The sequence below is a fragment of the Zosterops lateralis genome (assembly GCF_965231275.1).
Source record: "Zosterops lateralis genome assembly, chromosome: 14".
In the NCBI taxonomy this organism is placed as follows: domain Eukaryota; kingdom Metazoa; phylum Chordata; class Aves; order Passeriformes; family Zosteropidae; genus Zosterops; species Zosterops lateralis.
Window position 1 is genome coordinate 13,900,892 of NC_139774.1, and position 26,677 is coordinate 13,927,568.

The window sequence follows — 26,677 nt, forward strand, 5'->3', positions numbered from 1 at the left end:
AGCTTTCTAAGCCTGACTACAAAAGAAATCAAGAAAGCCATAGGCTACCTACATTTTGAAGATATGATGGTAATGTCCCAGGAAGCAAAATGTCTCTGTTCTCTCCTATTTTATCTTCATAATCTGCAGAAATCAGGAGACAAAACACACGAAATGAATCATTAAATGAGAATCATGAAAGGAAACGCTGAGTAGCACTAACAGGGCAGAACAGCATGCTAGCAGAATTAAGGATCAGTATTTCTGGTCAGAGCTTTGCCTTCAGCTCTGGCGTTCTGACGTGCATAGCTACTCCAAAAGATACCGAGGTCGGTGAAACAGAGCGGAGCACGATATTAAATCCTCCTGTTTGATGAGTATTCTCTGGTGGGAAGTGCAGCCATCAGAGGTAAGGTCGGGCCTCCCATGAGCCGGGGAGAGACCGGGCAGCGTTAAACCCCAGCAGGTGTAGGTGTAGGGTGTAGGGTCCCATCCTCACCAATGTCCCTGTGGCTGTCCCTGTCCTCAGCAAATCGCCATCGCCCGGGAGGGGGACCTGCTGACCAAGGAGCGGCTGTGCTGCGGGCTCTCCATGTTCGAGGTGATCCTGACGCGCATCCGGAGCTACCTGCAGGACCCCATCTGGCGTGGGCCGCCCCCCACCAACGGCGTCATGCACGTGGACGAGTGCGTGGAGTTCCACCGGCTCTGGAGCGCCATGCAGTTCGTGTACTGCATCCCCGTGGGCACCAACGAGTTCACGGCAGAGTGAGTGTCCCCAGAGGGCTCCTGTCGGGGCTGGGCAGCCCTCGGGGTGCCCTCAGCAGTGAGAGGTGTTGTGGAGGTAGAGGCAGGGGGATGTTGGTCCTTGGTTGTGCTCAGGTTTGTGTTGGAGCAGCTGGAGGGAAGGGGAAGGTGAAGGGGTGTGCCCAAGGTGGGAGGCAGGAGGTGGGTAGATGGACCAATAACCTGGCATTAGGTCCTCACCTGTAGCCCTGGCTCATGCCTGAGATGTTTTGGTTTTCTGGAATTCTTTTCCCAGGGAATTTTCTGTAAACAAGACACATGTTTTGGTAACTAAACTTGGTTTGCATTCTTTCCCTAGGAGGGACTTCTTAATGTCCCTCTGCTCTGACCAATGTGATTAAAAAGGTTTGTCTTTGTTTCACCAATCAAATTGGTCTGTGTAGAATAGTATATAAGGGAGACACATCCCAAAAATAGAGGAGTCATTTTCAGCCTTCTGAAGTCAGAGTCTTTGTGTCATTGTGGTGTATAACAGTGTCACTCACCCATCTTACCCTATACAGCCTGGCCTGGGCGTAATTCTTATTATCTGTATATTCTGTATTATCTCCTCCTGGGTTCATTTTCTCTAAGTGTATACTCACTTTCTAGGAGCAGGACTGAACCCGATTTCCCTAGGAGTTCACCAAAGAAAGTTCCTGGTGCCATGGTTACTTCTCTTGCCTGACTCTATCCTGTCATCTCTCCCCCCCATCACCCTGTTCCTCCCTCCAGGCAGTGCTTTGGAGATGGTCTCAACTGGGCAGGTTGCTCCATCATTGTTCTCCTTGGACAGCAACGGCGCTTTGACCTCTTCGACTTCTGCTACCACCTGCTGAAGGTGCAGAGGCAGGATGGGAAGGATGAAATCATAAAAAACGTGGTAAGTTGAACAGTGAGGTCCCAAAGGACCCAAACCAGTGCACTTCTTTCTCTTTTCTATCCTGCTTTGTCCAAACTCATTGGTTACAACAAAGCCTAGTGTTAATCTTGTTCCTACTGGATGCCCTTGCTGTAAAGTTTCCATCTGCAGTCTCAGCAGAGAGGTCAAGGTTTTAATTGGCTTGAAAATCAAATCTTTTTTCTCCCAAAGCTTTTCCCTTTTTCCTGGGGTTGGGAAGCTGGACCTGAGGAACTGGTATTTCCAGCAACCATCCTGTGATCTCGGTGGCTTTATCAATAAGCAGTTGGGAGCCTAGACTTCGGAATGGTTAACTTAGGACCACTCACTGATCCTGTTAATGCTCTGTCTTGAGTCATCAAACCCAATAATGAAGCCAGCCCCCGGTCCCTGCAAGGTGCTAAGTGGAACAGGAACATGTGTTAGAGCTGCTTTGCCTTAGCAGAGCTTTCCAGCAGCAGTGCCCAGGTTCTGCTACTTCCTAGCTGGTCAGATGGCATAAGACCCTTCATGTGCTGTTTTCTCTCCCTCACCATCCCTCCAGCCCTTGAAGAAGATGGCCGACAGGATCAGGAAGTATCAGATCCTGAACAACGAGATCTTTGCCATCCTGAACAAGTACATGAAGTCGGTGGAAACAGACAGTTCCACGGTGGAGCACGTGCGCTGCTTCCAGCCCCCCATCCACCAGTCACTGGCCACCACCTGCTAGTGGGGACACGGACCCTGCGTGGGTTGGGAAGGGAGCAGGGACTGAACCCAAACCAGCTGGGAGGGGTTAAAATGATGGTGTGAGGCCTGACGAGGGAGTGAGGCTGGCTCTGCCTCTCCACACGAGGACACATCTTCCCCTCGGCCCCGTTTGAGTGCATGTTCCTCTGTACCATCCCTGTGATCGGTTTTACTCGTAGCTTTCGGACTTGGAGGGGGGGGTGGGAGTGGGTGGGCAAAATGTGCTTTTTCTTCTTCCATGGAGTGCTCCGGTTTTCCCTGTGGTTCACCCAGTGCACACATTGCTCTGAAGCCATGCTGCAGCCTCGGGTAGGAGGTCCCCACGGCGCCAGGAACCCACTCACACCACAGGATCAACACTCCTGTGACAATGTGCCACCAGCCACGGAGCAGGAGGGGCTGGAGACAAGTCCCTGATCCACTCTTTGAGGGGAAGAAGGGATGAAGGCAGGGTGTTAGCCATGGCAGTGCCCTGAGGATTGAGTGCTGAGTGCAGAGGAGCCCTGCCAGGCTGGTCGTGGATGGATGAGCTGGGGTGAGCTTTGTGCTCTCTGCTGTGTCCTTGATCTTTCCAGCAGTTGGAGGGGGAGCTTTGGCATGTGGGCTTGAGGATAGCAATGATGCAGTCACCAGATAACTCCTCAGCACTTCAGAGATGGGGAAAGAGAAAACAGCCTGGCTTTTTCCATGCTATGGGATGTCCACTTATTTTAATGCAGAGGTTCTCCCCTGAAGACAAATCTTTGATGGACTAAACCAGGTTTCCTGTGGACTACAGAAGAGGCTGCATTCATGTGAATGTGCTCTCAAACATATTTAATTTGGGTGGAAATAATCACTGGTGCTGACAGGATGCAGGTGTAGTTACCTTGAACATATGGGATCTTTGTTCTTCAGCCAAGGGCGAGAGTCAGGGTGTGTAATCTGTGTTTTGGGATGCTGTTTTCCCTTGGTTTACACAAATTCTTAGTGGCACAGTGAACAAATACCTTTCTCTAGAGAATGGTGACTACCAGCAGGGCTTAGGAAACTTCCCATCACTCAGAAATTATGTGATCATTTAGAAAAGATAAAATATAAGATAAACTTTAAAAAATACCCAGAATTTTCCAAGTTCAGAGAGAACACTGGAACCTGTTTCTTTTTCCCACTCAGCTAATCTAAGATCCCTGGATATTGAGAACAAATTCAGGTGGAACTTGAAGGAGGATTTCATAACTCCTGGTCTAACCTGCTTCCCCTCAGTAGTGTCACTGGAGTGATGCAAAAGCTTGTGCTTGATGTGAAAGGAGATCAGACCATGTGCTCCAGGAGAAAATGATGCCAGCCTCACCACTGGCAGTGTTTCCTCAGCTATGGCCTGGCCACAGCAAAAAATTGCTGTGTCCAGATGTGATAATATATATTTGTTCCATGCATTTCATCATGCCTTGTAAACTGCATGCTGTTACAGATGTTAAAAAGGCAGAGCCTGGGCGTTTATTCTCTCAGAGGGAACATATAATTAATTAGTAGAAATATCCCAGCTGGAGTTTTTATTTTAGGAAACAACAGCCAGAAAACTACTGCTGGCAAGAGGAAATCTTGGTGTGTGGCATAAATTTGTGCTCCCAGACTCTCAACACCTACTCCCTTGATGATAATCAATAAATACCCCACATGCGACAAGTGCTGGACATTTTCACACCTTGAGTTCCCTTTAATTACTGAGACAAGACATTTTCAGCTGCAGGGAGGAAATTGTGCAGCACAGTAATCTGAAAGTAAAATGAAATCTCAGGAAATCTGGCTGAAAATCTTGGAGTGGCAGGGAAGGACCCAGCCCAGCAAGGCAAGTTCTTTCCTCTGTGTTTTGAGGAAGAGAACAGCAGAAGAGCATCTGGGGCTTGTTCTCTGCTTACACTTCCACTAAGGATGTCAGTTCTGGCATTCCACCATGTTCCAACACCTCTACACTACTGGAGTGAGGGTATCTAGAGATATATATTTTTAAAAGGAAGAGAAGAATCAGGCACTTTATTTTTTGTGGAAAACGAGATGCGAGGAAGATGGATCCGACCAAGATCCTGGCTTTCCTTACCTAAATAGTTAAGTGCTTGTTATTTTGGTATGTAAGTCTTGCTGAAAAGTTGGCACAAGTCCCTGTCTGGCTTTCAGAGCCACCTCTAGGCACAGCACAAATTAGGTGTCCTGCTACATCTGACAAGCTGTGGAATGCTGGAGTCTTCTTGGAAACCAGCATGAACAAGAAGTTGATACAAAAGGATGAACTGTGCCAAATGGCCCAGTCCCAGCTACCTAGACAAAATGGGATATAGTAAGGTGAATTTAAATCCCTGTTTTAATCAGTTTAGGTCTGGAGTGAATCGTGAGATACTTTTCCTTAATAATCTGTAAATCTCTTTGCATTCTTTTCCTGTAGTTTTGCCATAATTCCCTGAAGCCCTGCAAAACACAGTTGCACTAGAAAGTTGTTGTACTTGTACAGGCTGTACTTGAAAGAACAGGTAGTTGAAATCTATTTGTTGCCCTCAGATTTGCTAGCAAAAATGTAAAATCCCTCAAGATTCCAAGGGATTAAATGTTTTGAGCAAAATCTCAAGTGCATGACCAAAATGTTAAGTGTTTTGACTGTAGAGTATATGCAGATCTTTTGCCTTGTTGCTCAAGTAGGATGAGATATCAGCTAGTAATAATCACAGTCTTAATTTCTGAGATTTAATGTTACTGTCCTTCGATTATCTCAAGGATTAAGATACTCCTTAGCTTCAGTTTTCTCCCTTCCTTGTCTGTCTATGAGAAAGGTCCAGGCTTAGGTCTTTAAACAACTCCATGAAAATGGATTTTTTTTTCTCATGTGCTTTTTTAAATGTCATAATCGTTAATGGAAATAGGGAGAAAATTTCTAAGGGTAGGGCTGAATAGTACCAGATTGCCTGGGGGACAGGCATATTCCCCACACTTGCAGACTTTCTGCCAAGTTTGGGAGACTTCCTTGCAGATGTGCTTCAGTCCTGTATTTTTCAGTCTTTTATAATCTGCAGACTTCTAATGTTGTTTTCTTAGGGAAATCTTGACCCCTGTCTGAATCCTCCCAAGTCCACTGACAATGGACTTGCTTTTTTCACCTATATTTTCCTGCTTATGCTAAAGTAGTCTGCAAACTCCCCTGCCCTCACCAGCCACCACTTGGAATGTCTACTCCAAAGACAAGTTGTTGGCTCCATACAGGAATTACAGGGGGGGGAAAGGATGTCCTGTGTCATGAATGAAGTCAGACTGGGATTATTTTAATGTTCCCTCTGGCTGTGCCATTATAAAACATGACTGTTGGCAGTGCACATGCTTTTCTGGGATGATGCTACACTTGACTTGCAATGCTACAATAGAAAGGGGAAGCAAACTAGATCAAATTCAGCACTTCAGTGGTTTTCCTTTTAAACTCTGACAGCACTTAGGAGAATTGAACAGCATTAGTCCTTTTCCTCCTGCATTACTCCAGTCCAGTGGGTTCATGTGTATTGGAGAACAAAAGAGAAAAGAATCTAAGGTGTAAAAAAAACAAGAAAATATTCTCAAAAACTGTTGTCAAATGTACCATATTTGTATGAAAGGCTGCTTGAGTTATTTTGTACAATGAATTTTATTTATGGTGAGGTATATTTACGCTTGTGATCTGATACAGTGTTAAATTTTTGATCCATATTTGCTATGCAGCTGAAAATGATATTTTGGTTTTGTATTATTATTTTTTTGCTGTTGTTCTAAAATTCAGCCAACAGAAGCTTCCATTTCCATTAGAAGTGCTTCTGCAAGAGTAAAGCATCTGATACCTGGTGATATGTCCCGTAACACAGCAAACAACAATGTGTACAACAAATGTGGGATGACTTTTGTGATGAAGAGAAATAAAAATTGGGCTCATTCATGAAATGGGCAGAATTTACCTTGTGGTGCCGCCATCGTTGTGATAACTGTTATTTGGGGAGAGGTTTCAATTGTACCTTGCACAAAAAACAAAAACAAAAACAAAAAAAACAAACAAACAAAAAAACTAATTTGATAAAAAATTCAAGCTTTTATAAAAACCAAAGGAAAAATAATAGGAGGCTTTGTGGACAACACCAAACCAGATATATTTTCCTATAAAAAATTTAATGATTTTTGAGAAGAACTTCCTTGCACAACACATTTTTCATTTTAAAACTTGTTTTGGTGTAAGGGGATCAGGGGAGAGAGGATTAGGGGAGGGAAAATTATATCATCATTTTTAATAGATCTTGACAGGCTCTACTCAAAGCTAAACTGAGGAGCTGATTTCCTCTCACTACTGCAGCCTTGTCAACTCTACAGGGGCCTTTTGGTATTCCAGGAGATTCTCTTTGCTATTATTTCCCCAAATTTCATTTTGAAACCATTGTTAGTTTTGTGGTGACAGCACCCAAGGAGCAGCTGTGGTTCACTGCTGAAGAGAAGTGGGAGCCAAAGGGAAAAGATCTTCTGGGAGCTGAGGAATTAAGGAGAAACAATTGACATGGATCTATGGGAGTTGGACTCCTGTGCTCATCAGCTCCAGCCCAAACACTGTAACTGGTGTTCCCTTTCACAGCTCCTTCCCAAGGTTTCCTCATGGAACAGCTTCCTAGCTTAAGAGGAACAGAAATGCAATGATTCTTTACATAAAATCGGAAATGAACTTTACACCATGACCAGGCAGCTCTGTTGATCTTTCCACTGTGCTCTGAGGCTGTGCTGGAGCTCTGGGTGACATCCTGCTGTGCAGGACTGTTTGATTGTTCTAAGTTGCCCAATATTTACTCATTTCAACATGGTTCTGCTACAGGGAATGGCAGAGAAGAGAGCAGGGCTTTCTTCCTCCATCAGCCACCGATACTGGGCAGGTTGTTTGAGTTTTATCCTTTCTCCCATCAAGATGTCTCTTTTTTTTTTTTTTTTTTTTTTTTTTTTTTTTTTTTTTTTTTTCTTTTTTTTCTTCCTAATTTATTTTTTTTTCTTTTTTAAACTAATTTTAGCTACTGCGTCATGGACACCTCAGTTCTCACACCAGCCTCAGGGAGTGCTGAGAGCTCACATGGTCTCAGTGGAGCCAAAAGCAACTCTTGCTTTGAGTGTCAGGGTCCAAGACACTAAATTTTGACCAACCAGCCCTAAGGGAGCAGTACCAAAGGTACAGGCCTCCATCTTTCTTCTTCCTAATGCTCCTAAATATGTTTACATCTCCAGATAAAAGTCACTTCACTGATGCAAAAAACAGTTTATTAATGATCGTTTTATTCTTTCAAAAGCTTAACGAAATTACCCTTTCTGTGACCCCCCCTGTGCTAGTCAGGAGTGCCTTTCACATGTAGCTCTGCTTGATTTAGAGTTCTGATGCAAACGCCTCCAGATAAGAAGTCTGCAAACAAACGATCTGCTGATTACGTGTCACTTCACCCACTGCTGTCCATCACCAGCCCACCTCTCCTGCTCTGCCAACATGTGGCTTTGTGGAGCCACAGTGACCTGGATAAAGTGTTCAGCAGCCCTGGGAGAAAGGAGCTGGGATGTGTTTTATGGCCCTGTGACCCTGCATCACTCAGCAGCTCAGCACAGACCCACAGGTGCACTGGCCTGGGCAGGGCAGGGCTGGAACCCATGGTTGGAATCCCCCATGGGTGTGGCAGGCTGGGGAACTGTCTCTGTTGGTGCTGTCTGAACTCAGGTGGCACCAAGTGACAGCCTCAGCCACGGCAGACATGGTTACCTTGAGCTAGGCTGGATTAAAAGCTGTCTGCTCATCAAAGTTCAATCTTTCAAGCTTTGGGCATCCTTTCATGTCGTGCTGCAATCATCCAACACCAGGCAAGTCCCTTAACCCCCACCTTATCAAATCATTGCCAGAAAAGGGGTTCACCGTCTCTTTGAAGCAGCAAACAGCTCCTTGGAGTTCTAAAACGACACAAAGCTGGAGCAGAATATTACAAAGCTGTTCAGAAACTTTCCACAGAAACCATGCCTAGCAGACATCCAAGGGCAAAAGTTTCCATCACCTGGTAGCAGGACACTTCCACCATTACTTTTAACAGAGGACAACTGGTACTCAGTAGTTTTCCATCACTTTTTCCAGAACAGAAGAGATGAGCAGACAAGAGCAAGGGAAAGAACAGCCTTTGGATGTTGCTGGAGAGGTTATTTGCATGCAAAGCTGCCTTGTTCTGCCCCCTGGATTCCAGTCAAAGTTTTGGCCTGGAAACCAGTATTTCAGGAGGAACTGCATTGTTAAAAGGTGAGCTGCTGAGGAAGACTCCCTGATTTCTGATGAGTTATTTTTAAGGCAACACCTGATGTGAGTATCTACCCGTGAGGTCATACCTTGGAGCTAAATTCCCTTAATTACAGCCTTCCCATTAAAATGAGGATATGAAGCAATAAAAGAGGCACTGGCTGCATCCCTGCTTTATTGTTATCAGTCTCAACTTGCCCTTGACTAAGCACAGAAGGCTCCATGCTAACCCTACCTGGCTCTTCACTCCCATATTGCCATACACAGCCTTGCTAAATCCATCAAATGCAACTCCTGTGACTTCGTGACTTTATGGGCTGCACCCCCCACAGTCCCTGTGCCAGAAAGAAGGAAATACGTGACACACTTTTTATCCATGGCTGATTTCAAAATCTGACTGAAGCTTCTCCCTCAGTGGTGTCACCCAGGCAGGCTCCTTCTCCAGAGTGTGATAGAGCCAGCTCACACTGCAGTGTCCCCTCCTTTTGGGGACCTTTTGCTCTCTCTTCCCAAGACTTAGAATGGCTTCTTTTGGAAGTCTCACCCCTTGTCAAATCTGGCAGAAGTGGCCCACAGACTCAAATTTATCTTTGGGGATGAAAAGGAGTGCATAAACACACATGTATGTGGTCACATCAGCCTTTTCCTTTAGGAAATCAGGATGACAGGAGGAGGTAAAGATGTGGCCCAAAGTGCCTTTTTCTTCTGCCTGCACCATGCTGTGGCACTAATGCATGAAGCTGCACCATGACCAAAAGGATTATTTTAACCCCAGATCTCTTCCATGAAAATTTGCTGCCTCCTTCACACTTCTTTGTGCACAGTGAGCACAGATGCCAACAACACTCATCTGAGAAAGCTTGGGAATTATTTTGGACGCAGTTTAACTGCCAATAACCACACTGTAATTAGGCCTCCCCAGCTAGGAGCAAGACCTCAGGGTGTTGGAAAAGGTCCAGCAAAGGAGAGAGCCCCAAGCATCAGAATGAAGAGGCAGAGCAGCCTGGGAGGGGACAGGGGACATGAATTCCCCCAGCCAGCACAGGCAGCCAGCACTGCAAACACAGCAAATACTTGTCCCACTTCACCATCACACTGGTTTTCTACAACCAGCTCCTGTACTGACACATTGCATGAGTAGCTCCTAACCAGTATCAGCCAGTAAATTTACTTAACACGGGCCAAATCCCACCACCATCATCATCTTGCTCAAGATCATGTCCCTTTTGGTTGCATAATAAATCACAGCAGCAGAAGTTGCTCCCAGAGCACTGATAAATCAGCAAACATTTCATTTCCTACTTCAAAACCTGCTGCCATATGATTTGGATTGATTATCAAGTGCCCTGCCATAAAGGGGAGGACGTGAGATTTGGCTGGCACAGTCTCTCCCAGCCAGTGACCCGCAGGATTGTGATGGATGAACAGACTTGATTAAAATCAAATGACTCACAAAGCACTTGAGCATTACATTTGCTGGAGAAAACAGTTGCTCAGAGATAGGATCAGGCACTGAATGAAGGAGTCATGAGGTGTTTGCAATGCTGTAGCCTGATGGTTTGAGGGCGATTCCTGTAGTAACAATTTATTTTATGAGGAAAAAAATCCACAATTTTTCAGACATGTTCAGATCCTGCAAATCTTATATCTTTACATTGCCTTATGACAGGGATTCTTTCTACCTATAAATGTGGGCTCGCTGAAGCAAAGCTCTTGTTTCACTGTTGGTTTTACTTATCTCTGTTGACCCACAGCAGAACCTGGCCAATGGCAACGAAAGGACTTTTCTATCAGCAATAGGTTTCTGTGTACACACGGCCACTGAGCACGAATGCAGCAAGGGAGGTCAGCAGAGGAGGATGGGGATGAAGGCAAAACAAGGGAGGTCAGCAGAGAGGGTGAGGACGAAGGCAAAGCTGATGTGCCCCACTCTCTGAAACACCAGAACACCACACTCTCTGTTCACACACCAGAATCAGCAAGGGAGGCTTGGGCTGCCCTGGGAGGAGGAGCTGATGGAGATTCCTCCAGTCTGAACAAACCAAGTGACCTCAGTTGCTCTTCACACGCCTTCTCCTCCAGACCCTTCTTCATGGCCCTCCTTTGGATGCTCCCTAACAACTTTATATCCATATATTGTTTAGCCCAAAAGGGTGGAAAACGCCTCTAAGCTCGAGTCCAACCATTAACCTGACATGGCCACTAACATTTCTCTCATTTGCCTTTAATTTCTACTTCCAGCACACCTTTGTTCAGGCCCAGTTTTGCACACCAGGTTCCTCTAACCCTGCACACCCTTCCTAGCCACCCTCGTGCTGCTCCAGCACTTTCCCCAGCCTCTGCAACAGGGAAAACACCTCCAGAGGAGAAAGCCATGCGGCAGGAGCCTCGTCCCAGCTCTGTGTGAAGGGGGCACAACCCCCTGGAGATGCCACCGCACCGACCAGGCAGGGACAGGGACATGGGGATGGCAGGATGGGGACAGAGGGCTGGGAGGATGGAGGCAAGGGTTGAGAGGATGGGGACAAGAGATGGGAGGATGAGGACTAGGGATGGGAGGATGGGGATAAGGGCTGGGAAGATGGGGACAAAGAGCTGGGAAGATGGGGATAAGGAATGGGAGGATGGGGACGAGGAAAGGGAAGATGGGGACAGAGGGTTGGGAGGATGGGGACAAAGCGCTGAGAGGATGGGGACGAGGGTTGGGAGGATGGGGACGAGGGTTGGGCGGATGGCGACAAAGACTGGCGTTGCGGGGCTGGCCCAGGACACCACACAAGCCCGTCCCGGGCAGTGCCGGCGCTCCCAGCCCAGCGGGGCCGGCCCGGGGGAGGAGCGGGGCGGGCTCAGGTGTGCCCGGCCCCGCGCCCGGCCCGGGATGCGCTGAGCGGCCGCGGAACGGAGGCGATGGAGCCGCTGGAGACCAACAGCAGCTGCAGCAACGGTGGGTGCAGCCCCGGGGCAGCGGGACCGGCCCGGCTCGGCCCGTGGCGGTGCCGGGACAGGACAGGACAGGACGGGACAGGACCGGACCGGGTCCGGGACAGCGCGGCCGCTCCGGCTCCGAGCGCTGGGCTGAGCGCTCGGCCTCATCCCCCCGGCCGTGGGCTGTCCTCGCTGTCCTCTGTCACTGCTCTGCTTTCGGGGGCTTTTTCCTGGCTTTGGGGGTTCTTTTCCCTTTTTTTTTTTTTTTTTTTTTTTTTTTAAGTTTTTGTAGGAATGGGGAAACTTGAGCAGGCGGCACCTAAAGTGCGCAGAGAAGGCAGGAAGTGTGGTGGTTTTGTTTTTTTTTTTTTTCCTTTAAGGATTATTTAATCCACCCCATCCTGCTGCCTTATGCTTGTGCCCGGTAGTACCTTGTGGATATTTTCGCCCAGCTGAAGAGGCACATTCCCCCCTTATTCCCCAGGAAATGTTTCCATGATCAAGAATGTTTTTCTAGTAGGAAAAAAAAAAAATTATTAGGGTACCCTTGGAAACTCATCTAGAGAGTCACTGGTATTTTTTCCTTTAGAAAAAGCGTTTATAGCCAGTTCAGATCCAAAACTTCAGCTGTGTGTGCTGAAGGCAGGGTTACAGCTGCTTAAGATCTAAGGCAGGCTCCTGGTGCAGGGAAAATATGGGGCCCAGGCTCCTGACGCTGCTGGGAGCCATTCCACACTCCTGCCTGCAGAGACACAAATACTTGCTCTGTAATTCCTATGTGAGTTCAGGGAAAAAAAAAAAAAAAAATTGAAGTCTCTTACTACAAAGAGACTTTTGTGCTCCACCTGGTTCCTCACTGTCACAGTCACACCGTCTTTACTACACTCGGAGTAAAGATTGCGATAGAAGGATGTGCTGGGTGTGGTGGGAGTGTCAGAGGAGGGAGAAACTCGGAAATTTTCCCACCCCCACACAGCAACACACCCTGGCCAGAGCCACAGGGCTGCAGTGGTTTTGGTGTTAACAGCAGGAGGCTGTGCCTGCTCTCAGCCCTTCCACTGCCAGGACTGGGTTTGCTTTAGGAGCACTCAGAGACTCTGCAAATAAGTAGAATTAAACCATAAAGGACTAGAGGAAATGAATTGTCTGAGATGAATCTGATATTGTCTTATGACACAGCTCAGCACACAGAGCTGGAACAGATGCCCAGGTACAGTGTTGTAATCACTCCACATTAAACCCAAAGTTACAACTGCAGATGAGTTGGCAGGTGTGAGGATTAGTTGGCTGGAAAGCACCAAAGCCTTTGGATCAACAAGGTTAAGTGTTGATAAAGCTTTAATTCAACCCCATAACATTGGGGTTTGGTGGAGATACTCTGGCATACATATTTGGAAATTCACATTATTTTTTAGAGGTCCTTGTGGCTTGCCAGCTCGGTGTGAGGACTCATTCAGTGTCAAAGAGATGCTTGAACTGCAGGCCATAAATCTGTCAGACAACACCCTGCCATGTCCATGTGGGACTAAAGAAGTGTCCTGAGCTTTGGAGATCTTTGGGAATTGCTGTTGGGGTGCCAGCACGGGTGGCTGTGCAGGGGGACACCTGAATGAGCCTAAGGGAGTGGGGACACTGTTGACAGTCATGTCAGTAATTTGCTGTTTTATCTCCCTGGTCTCACAGGGTCTCTGATCACCGTTTCGTGCCTCTCCCACCGGGTAGTGTGCCAAGTGATCAGCAGTGCTGATCCTGATCCTGCCCAGGACAACGGCACTTCCGATAGTTCCTGGATAACTCGGCTGGAAAACAATTATGGATTCTACATTGGCCTGGGCTTGGCTGTCTTCTCCAGCTTCCTCATCGGGAGCAGTGTCATCCTCAAGAAAAAGGGGCTGCTACGGCTGGTGGAGAAGGGAGGCACCAGGGCAGGTCAGGCTTTGGTGGAGACAGGAAGGGGAGACACTACCTGTGACACACAATCCAAATTCCAGCACTCCTGAGGCAAGGGAACACCTCTGGGTACAGTCAGTCTTCCACCAGTGATGGAAATAAGAGCTTTTGTGGATTCATCCTTGTGTGTAGGACCCAGACAGCAGTGCTGTGTGGGAGCTGAGGAGCTGATTTATAGGGCTGGCATTGGAAAGGAGTTAATTTACAGTCTCTGTATTGGAAAGGAGCTAATTTACAGAGCTCTGCACTGGAAGAGCTGGGCTAAAAGCTGCCTGGCACCACAAATAGCAAGTGATCACTGTGAGATCAGACGTGCCCCCACAGCAGAGCAGTGCATGCCCATCACTCAGCAATGTGTGAGGCCAGGAGCCAGCAGAGTGCTAAAAGCTCTTTGAAATGGGTCCCTTTGCACAGAGCCACAGCTCAGAGCTCTGCCCCAGCCCAGAGCAGAGCAGCACAGCCCTGACCCCACTCCTGCTCTGAGTGAAGCAGCTTTGCCAGCAGGTCAGGGATGCAGTTCTGGGTGCTTGGATTAGCATGTGGATGCAGGACAGGCCGGCTCTGTGGGAACCCTGTGGTTACAGAAGGGAGCCTTTGGAGCTGTGTTGCACAACAACCTGCAGATAACTTTCCTCTAGCACCAGGCTCTCAGGGCGAGGCCTGTGTTTATGTGTACACACATATATATATATATATGTTTATGGATGGGCAGTGGTGGAGCAGTGCTGCCTAGAGCAGAATTGCACTGTGGAATTGGACACATCCCATCAGCATTGCAAACGTGCTCCAGCAGCAGGGTAAGTCCAACCTGGAAGCTGACCTACTTGCATAACTGCAAAACAGAGCAGTGATAATTAAAATACTGCTGCTTCCCAGTTCTGGCCTAGGAGCAGTTTTTAAATAATCTTCCAGAGGAAGTAAATGTCACCATCCCTGTTTTACTCTGTGCCCGTATGGGGACACAGAGGCACAGAATGATGAAGTGACTGTCCAGAGACAGCCAGCAAAGCTACCAACAGCAGCTGAGCCACTGGGCAGTCTCAGGTCCATCTCCATCCTCTGTCACTGGGCTGGCCACATGCAGCTGCTGAACACAGATGGGTTTGCTTTTTGACATTATACTTGCACAATGAAATATCAGTATTGCTTCAACTGTAGATGTCTCTCTCCTCCTTCTCTCCATGAACTCTTCTCACAGCAGAGCCAAGTGAGTAAAACAAGAGCAAACCCTTCCCTATTTTTCAGAATGTTTAACATTCTGAAAGGAATTAGAGATTAATGACAGAAAATTGCAACTGACAGAAAGAGTTCTTGGGAAAAAAACCCTACCAAGCAAAAAGACCCTAAAACAAATAAACCAGCAGTTTCTGAGGAATTGCAACCAAAGCATAACATTTGAACTTCAGCATTTATGGAGTTCTTGAGGAATCAGAAGAGGTTGAACTCTAGCAAAGGATTTTTCTCTCTGTCCTGAAGTCTTCCCTTTCAACTCTTCATTGCCCCTTGTCCTTTCTCACCCTGTAATCAATCTCTCAGTCCCAGTGTGTCATCCCTGCTATGTGAGCACATCACTTTTCTCCAAGGCAAGTCAAGCACTGCTGTTACTGCCAGCTCCAGTCAGGTCAGATTTATCAAAAACATGGGCTCTCCCTGACCCAGCAAAATCAGGGTTCACCGTGTCAGCAGGCTCAAGCTCCTTCTGTCCAACAGCCTCTGGGTCAGGACCAAAACTGGATTAGCTCCCAGCACAGTCCATTCTTCCCTGCTCTTTGTCACACTCCTCCCCTTGCAATTTATCCCTCTCCAGAGGGACATTCCCATCTCTTGTTCTGAAGAATATGAAGAATATTAACTCCTGCATGTGCTTTTCTTCCCCAGGAGATGGAGGCCACGGCTACCTGAAGGACTGGCTCTGGTGGGCTGGTTTGTTAACCAGTAAGTAGGAGCTGTTTCCCTGGGTGTGCAGCTTTTCCAGGGCCTGTCCCTGTGAATGAGGCACGAAACAAACTGAATATTCTGCTTAAAGCCTGTTTTCTGTTGACTTCCCCCATCCTCAGCAGAGGTTCCTCAGGGAGAGGAGAGGCAGTGATCCATACAGGATCTCCCTCTCCATCCTCCTGCAGGACTGGCAGGACCTGCCAGCTCAGTTTTACCTGATCAAAAGCATGAAAAGCCAGGTTTTAATAGGGCAGCTGGCAGGTCTGCCTGTGTACCAGGGCAAAGAGCCTCCCCTGAGTGCCTGGGGGCTCCTGCTGCAGCACAGGGAGATAACAAACAGGTGCTGGTAGCACCTCCTTCCTTGAAAAAACTTGCTTTCCCTTAAAACAAGACTTAAAACCTTTATTTCCTGCTGCAGTATTGCAGTATCTCCTAAAATTGGCCTCAAAGCTGCAGGGAGAGCAGCAGATTTTACAGCAGGGTGTTTCAGAGCCCTCTTTTCTGGCTCTCCCCGTGGCAGCTGCAGCTCAAGGTGCCCTCACCTCGCTCTGCCCTCACTGCTCTGGGACAGGGACAGCCCCAGGGACACGGTATGGAGGGGACCTGAAGGGGACTGGGGCTCCCACAGCCATCCCCTCCCTCATTAACCCTTCACAGCCTGGCTGGGGTGGGGGTTCATGAGCCCACCTGGGGTCAACCCTGACCCAGCCATGGAGGGGTTGGTTTCCTTCTCCAGGGTTGCCTCTTTTCATTTGAAATGGATTTTCACCCATTGTCTGCCCCTGTTTAGCAGCAGGGTGGAACTCCCAGCATAAAACCCACTCTCCAAGTGACATCTTGCTGGTTTGCAAACCCCCAAGAGAAAATGCAGCAAGTGCTCTGTAACTCACTGCTATTTGTTTTTCTTGTGTTTGTTTAGTGGGTGGAGGGGAAGCTGCCAACTTTGCTGCCTATGCCTTTGCTCCTGCAACCATTGTCACGCCTCTGGGGGCTCTGAGTGTGCTCATAAGGTGATTTTTGTCTCTATAATTTGCAGTTTGCCTTTTTTTTTCTTTTTTTTTTTTTTTTCCTGAGTTTTAAAAATAGACTCGAAGGGATACTAATGTGATTTTTTTCTGCCCAAAGGGAAAAAAGTCTCAGTGTTTTCTAAAAAACACTTTACAGTTGTTGTCTTTTTGGGGGATCATTTGGGAACTGTTGAATTAAGTAGCTTGCCCTTCTGGAAGTGCTGGATGTGGAGAGCAGCCACATACACTGCAGGTTAAATTATTGCAAGTATCTGCATTACTCCATTCCTTATTCCAGCTCTTTAACCATTGGTGGGGGGTTAATGTTTGTTTGTTTGTTTGGTTGGTTTGGTTTGGTTTTGTAATCAAGAGTACTAAAAACTTAAAAGGGTCAAAAATACCAGGCTTATTTTCAAGCTGCCTTTCACCTGCCTTTTATTTTATAAGCTTTTAATGTCCTCTCGTGTTGCAGGGTTTTATACTTCTGGCTGTTCCCAAAAGGGCTGAAGCCTTATTTTATTTCTTTATTTTTAAATAAGAAATCCCTGCCAAAATATACATCTCTGGCTACTTAAGGTTGTCTAGAAAGACTGTATTATGAAATGCATAAGCAAACTGAGAGTTAGGACTGCTCTGGTGTCCTGCCTCAGATTTTTTTGGACAACAACTAGATATTTTTGCAGATATATCTGTAGCCCCAGGACTTTCAGAGTTTCTCTGAGGCTTAATAGTTCTGATGATTTAGTCAAAATTAACACAGCTTTTTTGTTGTTAGGTTCAGGTTTTTTCTCTGTTACACTGGCCCTTGAAGAAGTAATTTTCTTGAGCACTGAAAGCTTCATAATGCTCAGCAGCTCATGAATGATTCTGCTGACCCTGAAAAAATATTTCTGAGGATGTGCTAAAACATTCAGCATTTTTGCACCTTGCTGACACTAGAGCTGTGATCTACAGGTCACACCTGCACCCCTTCAGCTTCAGCTGTGATAGATGTGATTGTGTATTAACCCACTGGAACCCAGCTAATTTACACCTAAATTGAGCCCTTGTGTCACATGGAAGGGTTGTTAACTTTCTTAGAGCTGCTGTTCCTTCTTCAGAGGAGTGCAGAGCACTGATGTTTCTCTGTCCCGTGCAGTGCCATTCTGTCCTCCTATCTGCTCGGAGAACGGCTCAACCTGCTGGGAAAGCTGGGCTGCCTGCTGAGCCTGGTGGGCAGCACTGTGATGGTCATCCACGCCCCAGAGGACGAGGAGGTCACCACTCTGGAGGGAATGACTTCCAAGCTGAAGGAGCCGGGTACGCAGCCAGCCGTGTTTTCCCACAATGCAAACCTCTCCCCGTGCCCCACCACTGGAGTTTTGAGTTTTTCTCTCCCTCCTGCAGGTTTCCTGGCTTATGCTGCTGTCCTCCTGGCTCTCTGCTTCCTCCTGATCTTCTGCCTGGCCCCTCGTTACGGCCAGAACAACATCCTCATCTACCTCACCATCTGCTCCGTTATCGGCGCCTTCTCCGTGTCCTCGGTCAAAGGCTTGGGAATTGCCATCAAGGGCTTCTTTGCTGGCCAGCCTGTGCTGCAGCACCCACTGACCTGGATCCTGGTCGTCACGCTGGTGGCATCCATCACCACCCAGATCAACTACCTCAACAAGTCTCTAGACATTTTCAACACCTCTTTGGTGTTCCCCATCTACTACGTGCTGTTCACCACCATTGTCATCACCACTTCCATCATCCTCTTTAAGGAGTGGGTCACCATGACTGTGATTGACATCATTGGGACTGTCTGTGGCTTCCTCACCATCATTTTGGGGGTGTTTTTACTCCATGCTTTCAAAGACATGGACGTCAGTTTAGGGAATTTACCCCAGGTCTTTCAGAATGAACAGCCAGTGCCGGCCACCAGAGATGACAAGAACATCCTGATAGAGGTGGACAACTCCAGCATCGCCCCAGAGGATAAACCCAAAGTATTTATGCTTTATACTTAGGGTGTTTCATGCAGGGGACTGGAGGTTGGGGGGGTGATGTCAATATTCCAGGTGCCAGGGGGAAGTTTTGAAAAGGAAAAGAAGAAAATTAAAAGAACAGTGTCTTTTCCAAAGTCAAATCTTTCTCTGGGCTTTTGGACGGGATCTCTGTCTTGGTGTGGCAGCAGGGGTGTGTTTAATCCTCTCAGGGCCCTAATACATTTCTAGAGGAAACAAAACTCCTCTAGAAATATGATAGTGCTGGAACAAAGCTCCTCTCTGAGGCCCCTTCCCATCTCTTATTCTTGGCACGGGTGATGTTTACCCTTCACTCCTTCCCCCGGGTGGTCATTGATGTCTTTGTTTCCAGGCCTTGATGGATCATTGATTAGTGGTTTTTGTCTGTTTTTTGTTTCCTTTCTAGACACTTGCATGAACTCTAAAATACACACCAGCGTCTCAAGAGGAGGTGAGAGACAAGGACTGAACGGTGCTATTCAAACTCTGCTCATCCATGTTTGATCACTTGCTCTGCAAATAAGGAGACAAGAATATTGGTGAATATGGGCAAAACACGGTGAATTTTGCAACAGCTGCTCACACAGGCTCAGTGACAGGAATTAAGCCATGAAGTGTTTTCACAGAGAGATCTTTTTCAGCTTTTGGTTTTTTTTGTGAGGTGCAGGAGTTTCCCTGAAGCAGTGTTAATTATTTTTATGGGAGTTTTGTTTGTTTGGTTGGGGTTTTTTTCTCCTGAGCAACTCTGGTGCCCAGAAGTTGCTGGGCCTGAGCCAGACCCCACCTGAGGAAGGGCAGTCCCTGCTCAGCCTGGGGAGCTCTGGCAGGGTAAACCCCATGTCAAGAGAAACTCTACCACTGTCTCCAAGACTTCTTGTGACTTTTTTTTTTCAGCCTGAAAGACCAAGTGGCTGTAAATAAACATAAGTGTTTTTTTCCTCAGGAAATATCTCAACCTTGGAAAATCCCCCAAATTCTTCGAGCCCCATGAGGTGTCCTGCTCTCCTCTGAGATGCTCACCTGATTATACCTGGGTGTGAGAATCACTGAGCAAATAGAGTGTGGGCGTTTTGGGAGAGGGGACCATGCATTCTCCTATTTTAATAACATTTCAGTGCTATCTTTTTGGAATGTGGAAAGGGAAATAAAGGCTTTTCCAAAAAAAAAAAAAAATTAGTTGGAGGTGGATCTAAAAGCTTTTCATTATTTCATCTTACTGGTGTAGCCCTGAAGGATAAAGAGGCTGAGGGACAGCTGAGAACAACAGAACGAGCATCTGGAGCAGAGTAAAACAGCAGCGACCTCCTTTGGTGGCAGAAAATAATCCAAGTCACTCACTCCGGCTTTGGTTTTGGCATCCTAATGAGTGTGATGCTTTGTGCATTTTATTTTAGGAAATGGTTGTAAATGGGACTCATCTTTCTTCACTCCAGAAGTGCATATCATTAAAGCAATCTCGCCATCCCTGGAGAAATGCCATGTAGAAAATGAAGATTTGAACTAAGGTAATGAAATAATAGACAGTGAAATAATTTGTTAATGACAACCAACAAATTTTATTAAAATTAGGCAAAAGGCACAATGAATTGCATTCTTCAAGTATTTGCATAGATGCATAGAGAGCATATTGTAAACCATTAAAATGTGGACAGGGGAGAAAGTGAGATGTATTTTGTAATGAGTTCTCCCAAGTTATATTATCTTTCAAAAAGTCAGGTTTTACCATCCTTTACTCCTCCTGCAGTTCCCCCCTGGTCTCATTCACTCAACTTGCACACGTCTGAAATTTTAGAAGGACTTACTTAAAACTACCTTTTGGAGATTTTTGTGATATTCCAGCAATAAAGTTTTCTATTTGAGTTTGGGAATGTCCAGTTGTTCTCTGAGCATTGTGTGTCCGGTGGCATTTTTTTGAAACCTTGATCACATGCTCACATGAAATGCAGTGACAATAATTTCAGTGACTTTTAGTGGCCATTTGCTGAAGATCAGGGGTTGGAGCAGAAGTGCTGCTGCCCTCAGGGAGGGCTCAGATATGAGATCAAGTTCTTGTGGTTGAATCAACAATTACAGTGTATGTACAGCCCTGCTGCACTGTGAGCAGCCAAACCTGCCATTGCATACCAAAAAACAACTTTGGGGGTTGTAAGAATACACATTTTTATATGTAATATACCCCAGCTGTTGGAAAAGACAGAGATTAGAAAGCTGCTGTCTTTTATTTACCCTCCCTTATTTCAGAAAGAAGTTTTTTTTTAGATTGGTTTGTTTTCCAGGCACATAGAAGGTAAGGAAAGGTCTAAAACTAGTAAGAGAAGGAATAAACTGTGAGAGTTTCAAGACACACCATGTGAACTGTTTCCTTGTGGAGAAAGAGGTAGTAAAGGTGTGAAAACTAATGTGACTTAAGTCATCCTACAGATACACTACTACATATAACTACAGATTTACTGGGTTCTTAGGGTTTATCTGGGATTTCTTTAATTAGCAGATCATAGGGGAAGAGAACCAGCAAACAAGACTCATTTTCTTTATGCCATTAATACAGTTTCTCACATGTGGAGCAGCAGTCATGCTCTTTGAGGATTTGTCCTTAATAAATCAGACACAAGAGAACTGTTGTAACCACAGCTCCAGATTTCCCTGTGTTCTCCTAGGAAATGATTTCAAGGAAAAAAAAAGTCTGGCATAAGAAAAGGTCTTATTTTAAAATCCTGAGGAAAAAAAAAAAGAAACCCACATAAAAAAGCCAAACTATTAGGAGAAGAAAATCTAAATTCATAAGGGAGGGTCCTCAGGGTCAGAACCATCAGCTGTTTAAAGTGCACACAGACAGCTCTCTCCATCCATAGCCTGGAGAAAAAACCTGGAGTAAGAGAGCTGCCCTACAAAAGCACCATGTGTTGTGTTAATATTTCGGCTGTTTCACCACCTGGGCATCTTTCAGGTAGGTTTCTCAGTGGTTTGGGGAGCAGACAGCCCATGCTGAGTTACAGCTCAGCACAGAGCAAAGCCTGAGGAGACACATGCAAAGACATTTCCTGCTGAGGGTACCGCAGACTGCAGGGCAGTCTCAGCACTGCCTCCTGCTGAGCTCCCTGCTGGCCTTTTGCTCTGGATCTGGGCCAGAGCTGCCCTGTCGTACCTTGAGTGTGTCCTAATGACATGGATTGGAGCTCCTGGGCCAGGCTGGGGCTGCTTTTGGGATTTACAGCACCACGGGGAGACAAACGAGTGCCGGAGGACAGAAGGGTTGCAATGCTCCTGCTGAAGAGGGTTATATGGGGAAAACAAATAATCCCCTCTGCTAAAGCTGTCAAAATCCACAGTGGCCCCACAAATTATATTTCCACGGTTGGCTCCCCGTTGGGGTCCCACTTGCCACCCCCTGTAAACAGAAAATAAACTGAAGAATGCTATCACCAGCTGCCTTCTGCTCTCCCCAGAGGCAGTGGGTTCTGTATAGCACCAAAATGCTCCTGCAGCTGCATGGGGGGGGCTGAGGAAGCCAACAGGGCTCACATGAAAGCCCATCAGGGCCAGCACCTGCACTCACAGCTTGTTCTCTCTGGTAACACTTAAATAACTGATTAAAAACACATGAAGCCCCATCACCCCATCCTTGCCCTGGATATTGCACAACAATATTTAAATACCGTATAAACAAGTCATCCCGACGTGGAAAAGGCAGAGAGGGTCCAGCTGAGCCTGGCGAGTACCTGGGGCACCCCTGCCATGCCTGACTGCAGCCTGCTGAGTCCCAGAGGAAACAGGGGTGGGGCAGGAGGAGAGGAACTGAGACACTGTCCTGGCAGTGAAGGTGTGAGTGTGGTCCTGGGTGAGGAAGAGCATCCAGTGCCCAGGGAAGGCCAGAGCCAGCCAGGAACAGGCTGCTTCAGGAATGCCCACGGGAGCCTGGCTGTCCCACTTTCAAGTTGTTCACTGCTCCAGCTGTCCAGGTACCAGCATTCTGGGTGAGATGGAAAAAGGGGAAAAGAAGAGGAGTGAGCACTGATGGAAGAACAAGCACCATCCTCACCCTCTCCTGGAGCTGATGTCAGCCTGTCTGCATGCACAACCCAATGCAGCACATAGGAACTCTCCCACAAGGGAATTCCTGCAGTTTTCTCCATTTTCCACAGCTGGTCTCCAGTATATTGCAGGCTGGAGACAATATAACTGTGCTGTGTGGAGTGGAGGTGTTTTGTGTTAAAGGGCCCAGTTTGCAGAGCACTGCACTCAGTACCTAGAAATCCCTTATTCAGAATGATTTTTGTGAAACACTCCCAGCAGAGAAAGCATCTCCTTAAGCCACAGCTAGAGAGGCTGGAAAGAATTTTTGTTCTTTACTGGGATCTTCAAGTCTTGTGTGAATCTTCATGTTTTGCTGCTCTTCACTAACACTTCTGGGTCTCACAGCCCTTGGCCCCATTGCTCTGCCCTACTCAGACAAATGCCTTGTCTGAGGAAGTGTTCAGGGATGTGGAGGACTGAATTCACTGAGTTTTGCTCAACTCAATAAATTCTTAATATGAAACAGATAAAAACAAAGATCCCTGCTATAAATGTGACCAACCCACAGCCCCTCTGTTTCCACCCACCCGGGCTGTGCATGAAGGTGTCTTGCAGGCTGATATTCCCTTCAGAGTGCTTTTATTCCCCAGGGGTGAGTGGTGCTGTGCCTACCTCTGCCACAGGCTGGAGGTGTCCTGGGGCTCTGCTGTGCCCAGGAGGCAGTGGGACAGCAGGGCTGCTCCCCTGCCAGCCCCTGCCCCTGGATGGGATGGGATTTGCTGGCAGAGCTCTCTGGGGTGGCCGGGGCCTTGAGATATCCTACAGAAAAAATAAATACTTTTGAATGTAAGCTTTACGTTTTGGAACTGATATGTAACCTGTGTTCCAGAGCCTTTTTAATTAGCCACATTAACTGATGCTTTTCATGGCTGGAAGCAAGTTCCACACACATACACTCACTGTTTGTTGGCTATACAATGCCTGTAAACACTACACATGTGCATGCTCTTGTGCCCATACAAACACACACAAGCAGTCATTATTTGTTTGTGCACACAGCTGGCCCTAATAGGATGCTCAGAGCATTATATTTTCCATTCATCTAATGAATTTCAGTGGAAAGCATGTCCCAGGGGGAGAAGTTACCCCCACAAGAGCCAATTGCCTGTTATTGCTCAGGCTCTTTGCTAAGCTGCTGCCTTACAGGTGTTGATTTAACAAACACAGCTGCACTCACGACTTGGAGGGCACCCAAAACCCTGCAGTCTCTTCAGACTGTGCATAAATGCAATGCTTGATGGCTTGGGGATCTATTGCTCTCCAAGGATCTTGCCCTGTGACTCCAGGAAGGACAAGGCAGACTAAATTCCACTGACTGCCAGGTCTGAAGAGCTCCTACAGGAATAGCAAGAGAGCAAATCTGGCAGATGTTGCAAATATCTAGGAAGGACATTGCAACTAGCAAAAAGTGACATTAATTATTTCCCCCATGTCTTCCCCAACTCGTGGCTCTCCACTAACCCAGAAACAGCAAGGTTTCTTGTGGAAATCCTATGGAAAGTATTCCATCTCATAAGGCTGACTGAGATAAAGAGACTGGATGTGTTGGGGAGGGAACACAAAGGAGATCATGGGGAACTTGTCAACAAGCAGCTGGGAAGGATACCTATTCCTTATTGACAACACTCAGCTTCCTGCTTTTGTTTTAGTTTTCTTTCCTGCTGAAGTGCTGGGTGTTCACAAGAACAATGGAGCTAGAAACAAACCCCATTCACTAAGATTTTCCTCCAATTTTTTGTTTTCCTTTATGTCCTTCAGAGAGAGACTTCCTGGGAGTCTCCTGCTACCTGCCCTAACTGGGCCCTTTGCTTCTTCGAGGGCTCCAATATAATAATATTAATTTGCAAAATGGGTTTAATTCTGTCTGAGTGATTTACCATCTTTCCAATAAGAATGTGGGGTCAATAGTGAGTTTAGAACAGATCTGCCAGCAAAGGAAATAAATCTTTCCTTTTAACCCTCAAAATAACCTCATGGAGAGAATGCTCACATAAGATGGGGTCAGGTTGGGTCAAGACTAACAGTACCCCCAGGGCCAGAGGTGACACCAGAACAGACCTCCCATCAAACAGCATCTACAGGGCAGCAGCAGGGCTCCATACCTGAGAGGTTGGAGGTTTGGGAGCAGGAGGTGCTGGCCTGCTCGGGGGTGTCCTCCGGGGAATGTCCTTTGGCAGCACCGGTCCCACGGGCTGCCCCACACTGCAGCTCTGGCTGCCAGAGAAGGTGGGGGGCTGCTGCCTCCTCATCTGGAGCCCTGGAGCTTGCTGAGAAGGAGGTTTGGGTGGGATTTCAGGGAAGGCCATCACCTGTGCAGAAGAGCCACAAATCCTCATGTATTTCCTCTTCAAACCACCCTTTATACTCGTCATGACACTTCTGAGGATCTACATGAGGTCCAAGAGCCAGAGTAGAAAACATTGTCTGCAGCACCAGTATGTGCTGTGTATGTCTAGTAGGTGCTGGTTAGATGGACTGGGACAACTTGGGATCATGAGGCAGAAATGGAAATCAAGAGAACAGAGTAATCTAGGCATCAGTGTGACACTGGCAAATAAACTCAGGGTTTGCCTTTTCTCCAGTTTTGAGATGGGGGCTGTGACAACAGAGGATCCAGCAGGAGACACAAGCAGCCACACAGGCCCGGTCAAATCCCAGCTCCTGCCTTTGAGGAAATCCCCAAGAACAGGTGCTACACTCAGCTAACACTTTCACCAATGGGTGATGTCTGCCCCCTTTTCCCATCCTTTGCTAAAACCACTCCCTAACTCCAGTCTGGGGGAAAACCACATCCCACACCCTGAGCTGCATCTCTGCCCTGCAGGTGGAAGGGGAGCCTGCCCTTACCTTCCTCTGCTGCTGGGGGGTTCTCAGCTTGAAGGCAGGGTTTGCATGCCCGGTTCCAGAGGTGTCACTGACAATGACAGAAAGATTGTTAAGGTCTTGATATGTTTTCTCCTTTATTTCCCTGTATTTACTATTTTATCTTCACTGGAGTGAAAAAATGAGAAGCCAATAGTGACAGTACCAACAAATCAATTTAGTGACATTCCTCACAGCATTTGCAATGTCTCTTCTGTCCTGGCAGGAGGATGGACAAGCAGACAAAGCACAGCACAGAGAACTTACCTGAACTGAGGTGTCTTCTTTAGAGAACAGATGCCAAATTTACTCCAGCATTTCAGATAATACAACAAAAACAAGATTCCTTTGAGAAGGAGGATGGGAGCCAGGATTGCCAGAGCTATCACAACCGCTGAAGAGCCTGAGGGCAAGAAAGTAGAGTTTATTAAAAGGAAAACTCTCTGCTCCAAACCAACTCAAGTCCTTCTGAAGTGGCCCCATAGCAGAGCTGATCTCTCTCACCTCCAGGCAGAGGGGGACCACTGTCCAAGCTTCCTCCTGTCCCCTCCTTGTTGCAGAATGGAGGGGCCCACCCCGAGTTGCAGTGGCAGTTCTTGTTGTTGTTGCACACCTGGAGTGGGAAGATTCAGAGGTTCAAGTGGAAGCTGCTAAGAAAGCTGCTAGTGAAAACAAATTAAGCCCTTGCTGAATTAAACACTACAGGAGAGACTCCAATGGGAGCTGAGTGCCTGGGAACTCTTTTCTTCAGGGAGTGGAAGTGGCTTTCACTTCCTCAGAAATTCTCCAAAAGACAAGGGTTCTTCAGCTGAAGTGCCAATAACCCGAAATCAGCAGAAAAACAGCATTTAGAAATGCCTTTCTCTTATCTCTAAACTGAAGGACATGAGTTTTCCCTTTCATCAAGTGAAGATTTCTTATTTTTTAGGCTTAAGAGCTTGACCCATTGGTATTTGTCTTTTCTTTCCATCCCCTGGGGGCTTTATCTCAAAGCAACTTGGGTTAAACTGCCCTAAATGTGACTTTTTGCTATGTTTTTTCTTTAGTAAATCTGATACTTTTTATTCAATCTAAATTAGGCCCAGGATTTTTTTTCTTTAAGATTACTCCTTGTTTTTCATTTATTGCAATTCATATCCCTCCAACAGACCTCCTTAAATCCTATGTCAAAGGGACATTCATGGACCAGAAAATGCATCAGACAGGAAAGAAATATGCAAATTGATAGTCAAGAAGCTAAAATCCAGAGCAA

At 46.8% G+C, this 26,677-nt stretch overlaps 3 protein-coding genes across 5 annotated transcripts in view; 2 read left to right on the forward strand and 1 right to left on the reverse strand.

The window, feature by feature from the left end:
* CYFIP2 (cytoplasmic FMR1 interacting protein 2) overlaps positions 1–6,344 on the forward strand; it is a 49,771-nt gene extending 43,427 nt beyond the window's left edge. For both annotated transcript variants that reach the window (XM_083871720.1, XM_083871719.1), the window contains 3 exons: positions 509–747; positions 1,501–1,648; positions 2,211–6,344. In XM_083871720.1, coding sequence (XP_083727846.1) covers positions 509–747; positions 1,501–1,648; positions 2,211–2,378 — 555 coding nt within the window. In that variant the 3' untranslated portion in view covers positions 2,379–6,344. The remainder of the gene's footprint in view (positions 1–508; positions 748–1,500; positions 1,649–2,210) is intronic.
* A 5,090-nt stretch (positions 6,345–11,434) lies between these two features.
* On the forward strand, positions 11,435–19,936 carry NIPAL4 (NIPA like domain containing 4; the record flags this gene model as incomplete). Of its 2 annotated transcripts, XM_083871635.1 has the most annotated exons (8): positions 11,435–11,625; positions 13,290–13,535; positions 15,435–15,491; positions 16,414–16,504; positions 17,640–17,800; positions 17,888–18,471; positions 18,896–18,940; positions 19,884–19,936. In XM_083871635.1, exons 1-7 carry the CDS (start codon positions 11,589–11,591, stop codon positions 18,905–18,907), a joined length of 1,188 nt encoding a protein of 395 aa, XP_083727761.1. In that variant the 5' UTR covers positions 11,435–11,588. The 2 variants fall into 2 exon arrangements, with proteins under 2 accessions (XP_083727761.1, XP_083727760.1); XM_083871634.1 differs by lacking the exons at positions 18,896–18,940; positions 19,884–19,936 and having other exon boundaries at positions 17,888–18,492.
* Positions 19,937–19,992: 56 nt separating this feature from the next.
* ADAM19 (ADAM metallopeptidase domain 19) overlaps positions 19,993–26,677 on the reverse strand; it is a 28,887-nt gene continuing 22,202 nt past the window's right edge. Inside the window, exons 16-21 of the mRNA XM_083871627.1 lie at positions 25,930–26,038; positions 25,693–25,828; positions 25,411–25,477; positions 24,666–24,872; positions 23,176–23,322; positions 19,993–22,459 (exon numbers count right to left, since the gene is read on the reverse strand). Of these exons, the coding sequence (XP_083727753.1) occupies positions 22,385–22,459; positions 23,176–23,322; positions 24,666–24,872; positions 25,411–25,477; positions 25,693–25,828; positions 25,930–26,038 (741 nt within the window). The 3' untranslated portion in view covers positions 19,993–22,384. The remainder of the gene's footprint in view (positions 22,460–23,175; positions 23,323–24,665; positions 24,873–25,410; positions 25,478–25,692; positions 25,829–25,929; positions 26,039–26,677) is intronic.